At 36.1% G+C, this 9,762-nt stretch overlaps 2 protein-coding genes across 2 annotated transcripts; both read left to right on the forward strand.

Moving 5' to 3' along the window:
* The first annotated feature begins 799 nt into the window (after positions 1–799).
* On the forward strand, positions 800–1,949 carry LOC106414573. The gene is made up of 2 exons (XM_013855206.3): positions 800–954; positions 1,183–1,949. The coding sequence occupies exons 1-2, from the start codon at positions 895–897 to the stop codon at positions 1,777–1,779; spliced, it is 657 nt and encodes a 218-aa protein (XP_013710660.1). The 5' UTR covers positions 800–894; the 3' UTR covers positions 1,780–1,949.
* A 102-nt stretch (positions 1,950–2,051) lies between these two features.
* LOC106414489 (F-box protein At3g60790) lies at positions 2,052–4,625 on the forward strand. The gene is given in 5 exon segments (XM_048764871.1): positions 2,052–2,333; positions 3,063–3,707; positions 3,984–4,160; positions 4,163–4,210; positions 4,212–4,625. Coding segments are annotated over 5 exon segments (1,485 nt in total). The 3' UTR covers positions 4,545–4,625.
* Positions 4,626–9,762: the final 5,137 nt, after the last annotated feature.

Here is a 9,762-nt window from a genome sequence, read left to right on the forward strand (position 1 = left end):
CTTGCATCTACTGGACTTGGACTGAGAGAAACGGCCGTTTGCATCGACAGACTTTCCGGACACCAGAAAGTGTCTCGCGGACCTTAGTGAGGCAGATCACAGATAGGATCTCGTCTCTAAGAGATTCAAACCCTGCGGTGGCTTCTTCTCTCATGCAGCAATGGCTGGCGTAATCGTTTCCTCCTCCGCCCCTACGCTCCTCTGCATCGTGATCATCGCTCCATAAACCGTTCAGTCTCTAGTTTAATGGGTCCTTTATTGTGTGTCTAACTAACTAGTCTTCTGGGCTCTAAAACACTAGTCTATGGCTTGTATTTTTTTATTTCTCCTGCATTTTAATATGAAAGCTATGTTCAAAAAAAAAAAAAAAAAAAGAATCAACATGCACACACAGTACATCACAAACCACTATTCCCATGTCACACACACAAGTGTTAATTTTCCTAACGGCTGACACACAAAAGTTCATACTAAAAATATTGAATCAAACAACCTTTAATCCTTTTTTTAAAAATCCTTTACACTCTATAGAATCTAAACCCTAGACAAAGAAACAAAACGTCTCGTTTAAGTTAAAGGCTATTAAATACAAAGTTGAGAATCCCAAAGAAGACGTAATGTAGGAGAACACGTGATGATTGATCTAAACAAATGTCAACGCCTAGTCCATCCTTAAAGCCAAACCTCACCCATTTATTAACCTAACTGCCTAACCGTCTTTCTCACACCTCCTTCATCAACTTCTCTTTATATATATAAACGTTTCTTTTTTTTTTTTTTTTTTTTTTGCTAAAATTTGGTATATAAACGTTTCTTCTCCCTAAAGAAAACACATTTGAGATTTTCATCATCGAAAGAGACAGAGAGAGAAATTAAAGATAACAAATAACGATCATGAAGCTCGTCTGGTCGCCGGAAACTGCCTTTAACGCTTACATCCACACCGTTAGAAAGGTAAGAATACTCTAAATCAATGGTGCATATTTTGTTACACCTGAGCTATTTTTTCTTAAAAGAACTTCTTGAATTGGATACGAAGTATAACTCAATGGTTATAACGATATTTTAAGGTTATTTGAAACGGTATTTTTAATATGTGTTTGTTGTTTAAATGTTCTTGATGTATATGAAATTAGAATCTTGATCTTGTTTTTAATTTGTATAAATATGTGATTCTTGAAGTGTAAAAGCTACAAAGAATCAAGTGTGGCCGAGTATTTATCAGCTACGGCGGCTGGATGGAACACAAGGCTGATCGTGGAGACTTGGAAACGTGGAGACCCTATCGCCACCAGTGTCGGACTAGCTGTAGCGGCCATACATACCAGGGGAAGACACATATGCATAGTTCCTGACGAGGAGTCAAGATTGGAGTACGAGACCGTGATGAAAGGAGCCGTCGTGAGCGAAGCGACGGAGATAGTGGTCGGAGACTCGGTGGAGGACGTGGTGGATAGACTCTCCGGCGTGGACTTCTTGGTGGTGGACTCAAAACGAAGCGAGTACGTCAAGGCGTTGGGGTTAGCGAACACGAGCAAAATGGGTGCCGTTTTGGTGTGCAAAAACGCCACGCAGAAGTCTATCCCTGGGTTTAAGTGGCACCGTGTTTTGAGACGAGGCACACGTGTTGTAAGATCGGTGTTTTTACCCGTCGGGAGAGGGTTAGATATCGCACACGTGGGAGCTAGTGGTGGTGGTGATTTGAAGAAGGTTCATAGCCGTTGGATTAAACACGTCGATCCTCGGTCAGGAGAGGAGCATCTGTTCAAACGCAAATAGAAAATAATCTGGGTAATAAGACCATTTAAAGGATAAAAATTTTAAGTTCCTTTTTAATGATGTAACTAGTAAGCAAGAACGTTGAATGTACTTTTGTTATTGACCATTTGCAAATGGTCAAGAGTTGGTGATTTTTTCCAAAATAATAAAATCTTCCATATCTTCATAAACACCACAAAACATCTCCCATTATCATTTTCATCTCAACGTTAAGTGCATTCTATCTCTTCTCTCTCGCTTTACTTTCTTTCATCTTCTATGATCCAATAGCCATGACGGCACGCTCATCATCATCAACATCGTCACCTAGAAAGCTCCAATATCATATCGATGACCATGATTGGATCAGCAAACTCCCAGACGAGTTATTGCAATTGATTCTCTCAAAATTGTCCACCGAAGAAGCAGTACGAACAAGTCTCTTATCGTCACGATGGATGGATGTGTGGAAATGGAGGTCTCATCTCGTCCTCGACATGAGAAAGGTCTTGGAAACAACCCCCAAGGAACGTTTGCACCGAGCTTCTGTTCAGTTGGCTAGGTCAATGACCAAGGTTCGTCAGTTCTTTTCTCTCTTAAGTTTTCATTTGAATCATTTTATTTACGAAGGTTTGTCTCTCTATACAAGGAACCCACACGGCTATGTTTGGATAGATGATTGTTTATTTGGATATGTAGTAGAAGAATAAACTACTATATGATATAATATGCCTCAAATATATTTTAACAGATCTGAAAGTGGGTAAAGAACCATAGTGAATGAGAAAGGATAGGAAGCAATTTCTAAACCTCTTGTCAAGTTGGATTATATAATCTTTAGGCTCATTAAGCATCTTTGCTCTATCTTGTTTTTTCTTATTTTTTTTTTTTTTTGCCAAGATTGAGTATTAACTAGATTTAACTTTTTGTAAAATCTGAACATCATGAATATGATATTAGCATTCTTAGCAAAAAACCATAGTGAATGAGAATCTAGAAGTGATGTGTTGCGTTACTCCACTTAGAACACAGACAAACAAAACTACATGATACTTAATGATGGCTTTCAGTTGTACAGTATTGAACTTTTGATATTTGATATATATGCTTCCCACAAACAAATTAGCTGGAACCAAATCATGCACAGACTATACAACATGTCTTAATATATATATATATATATAGGTTTTGATAGACAACTTCTATTCCATGCATGCAGATGTTTGCATTGCACGTACATAATATGAAATTAATACACTGTACAATTCTTTTTGAAAAAAAACTAATCATTTTGTGTTCTGAAGGTTATAAATAATCACCGTGGCCACCTAGAGAGCTGCACTATTCAGCATTACATATCCCAATATAAGGATGGTACGCTCCAAAGTTGGATTGACTCAGTGACTGGTTTGAAGCACACACAAGATCTCACACTTATAAACTATATCCCTGCTATAAGGCGTTACAAAGGAGCTAATTTGCTCAGCTTGCACCCAGATACATTTTCACATCATAGCCTCAGTTCACTATCACTTTGTGGATTCAACCTAATAGGTCCAGATGCCTTCAGCAAGTGCAAGAATCTTAAGACCCTCAATCTTATAAACATTGTCATCTCACAAGCTAGTGTCCTTAGTGGAGTTTTAGCAGCTTTCTCCTCCCTCGAGGTTATTGTGTTGAATGTCAATTTCCTAACCCCACGTGGTGTGTTGAAGATCGAGAACAACAATTTGAAGTTCTTGCAATTGTCTTCCCTTAACGAGATTGATAGGATGGAAGTGTATGCAACTTGTCTAGATGTTCTAGACATCAGGTGTATCAAAGTTAATAGAGACAACTTCATCCTCGTTGCTCCCAATATTCAGGTTAACAAAAATTCTTGGCTGGATAATCACGGCCTTAATGATTGTCCTCACCTCTACTGTAATGTATCATCACATCTCGCCCAGGTACAAACTTAACTAACACAATCATTTTGTATATTTTGAAAATAATACATATATATACTAGAGGTCGTTACCTCAACTGGAATGGACCATGACTAGCTATTGTGTCAGGTCTCTAGTTCGAATACCGTTGTGACGAAACTAATATTACATGATTTGGTTTTGGGCATAAAAGGATTAGGAGCTTCGGCCAAAAACCTCTAAAATAAATAATACATATAAATATAAATATATATATATATATATTGACATGTATGATGTATACTGAATCTTAATCAGGAGGAAACAAACATTTGGCATGAGATTTTGGGGAGCGACTTTTTTTATATGAGACGGTATGGGTGTTTATCAGTGAGTGTAGATATAACTGATCCGAAAGAAGTGGAGATACTGAAGGAAGTTTTGCTTATGTGGACCAATTTTGTGATGGAGCTTGAGATCTTTTTCAAGGTACACTCATGTCATTGTTAAATTCTCATTATTGGATAGAACTTGACCACTTCTCTCATATATCATATATCATATATCATATTTTCATTTCAGCATAAGAAATCTCATAGGGAAGAAGGTGAATGTTCTACTAACGACAGAACACATGCAAAACTGTTCGCTAACGCTGATTTATACGTTTATAATATGCGGTTGTATAATTTCGATGGTTCCAACGAGGAAGAATTTGCGTTTGTTTCACGTTTGCTGATGCAAAAGCCGGTGATACTGAATATGATGATCGAGACTTCTTTGTTTCCTCCGGCGAAGAAGTTCAATGCGGAAGCAGCTGTGGCCAAGTTGATGGAACTTCCTAAATATTTCAAAAATCTTAAAATTGAATGCTTCTGATGAAACTTTGGTTCTAGTATTATAAACTGTTTGCTAGCCTTTTCTTTATTATATCTGAGGATAATGTGGTTTTGTGTTCTACCATTTTGAGAATTTATGTGGTCTTGATGAGATTTTCTATATCCTAATATGAATATTATTTGATTTTTATTTTATTACGTTCTTGTATTTGGTTAATGCTTTTGCAAAATAGATTACATACTAAGTAATAAGTGATTATTAGTTTCGTTATTTTTTAATAAGGATTAAGGAGACATTAATCTGTTTAATCTGGATATCGGTTCGGGTTTAGGTTGTTTTTTGGTTTTTAATCTCCTAAAATATAACTATCATTTTAAATCAATATTTATTTAGTTTGTTCGGTTAAAATGTTTGATGTTTTTGCTTTTTATTTCCTGTAATAATAAAAATTTATTATTATTTGTTTGTTTTCATGTTATGAATCTTAGATAGTCATGACAATGGTTTCATAATATAGTTTCTAAACAGATAATAGTTAAAAAAAAAAAATTATAAAGACAAATCATTTTACTACAATTTGGTCGATAGTGAAAGAAGCATTAAGAAAAAGAATATTTTAACTTCCAAAAAAATTAGATATTTTAGTTGTGGTAAATATTTAGTTATAAGGTTCTCACGTCAATGTGCACATGTATGTGTATGTAAAAGTATATAAAGATGGTTGATAAATATATAAAGATACTGTTAATTAATATTAAATGACATTTAAAAAAAAATAATACATGAAAAATAAAATTCTTAAAATGAAATTACCTAAAAACAAAAATATTGTACTTTATATAAACTATAATATGTAACTTATATATAATTCTTTAAATATATGTATATATATATATGCATATAACAGATCAAATTGGATATCTGTTCCTATAAATATTGATATTTGGTGATTTGCTTTTTTTTTACGGACATTGCATTTTAGTATTTGATTTGCTTCGTAGAGTAACGGATATCCGGATTTTTCGGTTCGAATCAAACCGGATAACGAATAGAATCAAAATTTATGAATAATTTCTCCAGCTCTATTCGTAAACAGTAAAAAACGTAAAGAAGAACCATGAATGTGAGTTTTATATTAAAAAATGTAAAGTACATAGTGTGAACATATTTATGTAGAGTTTGGCTGAGAAGCTCTCTACATGTGACATGTGTCCATTTTAGTGTGAACGCATTTATTACAATGCTTCTACACGTGACATGTGTCCAGTTGAATGTGAACGCATTTATTACAATGCATCTCTTTTAATATATAAGGGATGTAACCCTATATATATAACATAAAGGATTATGTTATCACGGCATAACAAATTCTCATCATGTAAGTAAACGACTAAAATTCAACGAATTTCTTGTAGTAAATGGAGTATTTTTACCATATGAAAAGTAAATTGTGGCTAAGTCTGATACGAGGCTATGGTCAGGGTGATTAGGGTGTTTTAGTTAATCAGTATTTGTATTTTATCTTATAATTTGGGTTTTCATATTTTTTCTTTTTATGTTATCGATTTTCAACATAAATATTTTGTTTAAGATATGAGAATTATTGTTATGTTTAAAATATATGAGAAGTATGTATGCTATTGTTGGAACGGAAACACCTAACTTACTCTTAATTCAATACAAGATCAGTTTGATATCGGTAATATATTATCAATGATTTTTGTCATCGGTTAGTTTTTATGTTCAGAAAGATAATTACTTTGTATGCTAATGTTGGAACGGAAACACTATCATTTATTTAACAAAAAAAAATAACATTCTCACTATTATTTATTTGTCCTAATGAAGTTTTAGAACTGTATTTAAGTTATTGATTAATAAAATTTAACTTTCAAAAACTAACCTAAGTCGCTACAAAATTTAAAACCGAGAAGAAACTTAACCTAAATTTTCTAGTTATTTATTACGTTAAAATCAATTCGTATTAGGATAAAGAAAAGTTCATAACAAAATTTTGGGGATTTAATTTTATAGGTTTTGCCGTCAATTTTTTTCACTTTATATCAAAAACTGGTATTGAAAAAGAAGAAAGTATCTAAATTTGTGGATAGTAACTTTATTAATTTTTGTTGCTAATATAAATAGATTTTTTCGTTTTAATCAAAAAATCAACATTTGGAAAACAAGCAATTCAAAAGAGAAGCACTGTTTGGAAGATAACATATATATATGTATATGAAGTTAGTATTGAATAAGATTGAGTACATATGTGTAACAAACAAAGCTAAGTTGTAATTTCTCCATTACAAAACCATAATCTAATGATGTTTTTTCCCTTTAGTAGTAGACACTACACTGCCGGCAAGTGAAAGCATCATTCTTCAAGTTAGTAAATTTTCTCCTTCAAAAGTCTCTCTGTCTTCTAAGTATTGTTGTTTTACATGATGATGATCAAAGCCATCTTCTTCAGCATTACTGGGAATCAAAGTCGGGCTTAGGGTATTCAAATCCATGCAGATCCGGCATTCGCCTAAGACCTTCTTCATATCCCGGGATAACCAGTATCTATTATCCATTCCAAATACCTAACATGATGGAGAAAAGAAAAGAACTTAGAACTAACTGCAAGCTATATATTCAGATGTAAGAAGATATTAACTCAGGACTTCAGCTAGATAACCACCATCTTGCACTGGTTTTCTTCTCATATGCCTGCTCACAACTTAACAACAAGAAAGTTTAATAACCGATGATTCAACTTCATATCGCCAAATATTCATTCTAATTTCGAGCTTTGGCCATGGGATTTACAGACTTTGAAAGGCTACCTAATACCTCGATAGTTGTGGTATTGCCAGCTACCAAAGAAATGTGCATGATCAGCCAGTGGTAGACTGTTGGTGGTGATTTGAAGAAGGCTCATAGCCGTTGGATTAAACACATCGATCCTCGGTCAGGAGAAGAGCATTTGTTCAAACATTTTTCTTTTTGAGCAAATTGTTCAAACGTTTATAGAAAATAATCTGGGTAATAAGACCATTTAAAGGACACTACAAGAAAACAGCTAGTTTCCTACGGCGGAAATCCGTCGGAATAAGCCATTTCCGACAAATTTCCGACGAACATGAAATTATATGTTTCGTCGGTATCTCGTTGGAATTTCGTCAAAGAACACCGACGAAAATATTTTCCGTCGGAATGTCAGTCAGAATGTAGCGTGTTTTCTTGTAGTGGAAAAATTGTTTAAGTTTCTTTTTTAATGATGTAACTTGTAATCAAGTACGTTGAATGCGATAGATATTATGTTTTTGATAGAATTTCGAAAAGTTCCCGTATAATCTGAAATTATTACTTTTTATTTAGTTTGTATGTCAAACTTTTAAATCAGTTGTGAAGAATGTAAAATATTATTTATGGGATTATTCCGCAAAGGGAAACAAAAAAAAATTGCACTTATTTAAAATGACACATATCTTACACCTAATATAATTTCTGGTCCATGTGTCTAATGAAAACCAGAATAACATGTTTTTATTTATTTGTTGTGCACATTAAAACAATTACCTTGCAATTGAAATAATTTTCTTTTACACAAAGTCATTTATTTCTATAAATTTTATGTATGTAAAAGAAGGAAACACATTTTAAATTTAAAATTTTATGTACAATCTGTCACTGACTTGTGAAAAAGAGAGCTCTGATGGAGAACCCCTGGTTTCCTGGAAACAGTGCTTCCGCCTTGAGTCCATCGACCCTTGCCACTGGTGACAACCGCCGCCTTGTCCCTCCCATCCCTCCAGACCCTCCTGACCCTGACCCTTCCAACCCCCTGTCTCTCGCCCTTTTCCCTCCTCTCAACTCCCCTGCTTCAAAAACCCCAAAAAACTATCGAGCTTCACTGCGTTCTCCTTCTTTGAGTTCGACAGGTAAAGCTTCGGTTGCATTCTCAACTGCTGGTACTGTGGTTCCAGCCAAAACCTCAACTTCAGCTGTCTCTGAATCCTCTAGATCTGAATCTGGATCTCAGAGCACTGTTCATCTTGACCTTGGAAATTTCAAAATCCTTCCTCCTAAATCTTCCTCTCCAATCCAAACTAATAGAGCCTTAAAACCCCCTCAAATCACTCCCCCCCCCCCCCCCCCCCCCCCCCCAGCCCCTCAATTCCCTCCCCCACCACAAAAAATTACATACCAAATCCATGTTCACTACTTCAACCACCGCAACCTTCCTCCTCTCCTAACCCCTCCTCAACCCCCTCCATCCCGATTAACCCTCCCCCACTAACTGTTGCGGCCCCCTCGCCTGTTGCATCCAGTCAACAACCAAATCATCAACCTCTCATTCTCCACTTCCCCTTGTTGAAAGACTTCACAGGTCCCAAAACAAAACTCTTAGCCGTTTGGCTCCTGTTACTCTCTCTGGAACAAGCAGGCCTCGTGTGCTATAATTCCGGAAAGTGTTTTTCAGAAAGGTGCTGAGCTACACAAGGACTTCATAATCTGCTACTTTAATGGCCGTCCTCCCCCGTTTAACCATATTCAGAGTGTTCTTAACCACTTATGGGGAAAGGGTAAACGTGTAGAAATTCACACCAACCCCTTATCGCGATCAATGCTGATCAGAATCCCATCAGACTACTTGCGCCATAAAATCTTGGAGAAGCGGGTTTGGTATGTTGGTGATTCCATGTTCCAAGCTATCCAATGGACCTCATCTGCATCCACTTCCTCCCCCCCGCTGGATTCTATTCAGATTTGGGCCCACTTAACTGGTATACCTCTTGATCTCCGGCACGATGAAGGCCTCAGTTTGGTTGCTGGACTGGTTTGGGAATCCAAGGAGATAGATGACTTCACTCTGAATCTTGTGAGTTTAAATTTATCTCACGTGAAAGTAGAGGTCGACCTCACCCAACCGTTACCAGACGTCGTAGAATTCACTCGAGAATCAGGCGAAGTTGTGGAAGTATCAGTCACCTACCCATGGGTCCCTCCGACTTGCTCCCACTGCAAAGAGTTAGGACACATAAGCAGAAACTGCTTACAACTACCTCAAAAACCAAAGAATGCAACTTCTACGTCAAAAAAAATGAAAAGAAAGCAAATGCAGCTGGGAAAGTACCTTCCAATTCCTCAATGGGGAAAAAGGTTGCTGCCTCTGACACTCCAGCTTCGTCGGATCCCCCTAAGAAGCATCAACCTCCTCACACTGCGCCTTCCCCTCAGGTTGCTGCTCCTGCACCTGCCCCTAACTCCT

This window comes from Brassica napus, chromosome C8 (genome assembly GCF_020379485.1).
Source record: "Brassica napus cultivar Da-Ae chromosome C8, Da-Ae, whole genome shotgun sequence".
Lineage (NCBI taxonomy): Eukaryota > Viridiplantae > Streptophyta > Magnoliopsida > Brassicales > Brassicaceae > Brassica > Brassica napus.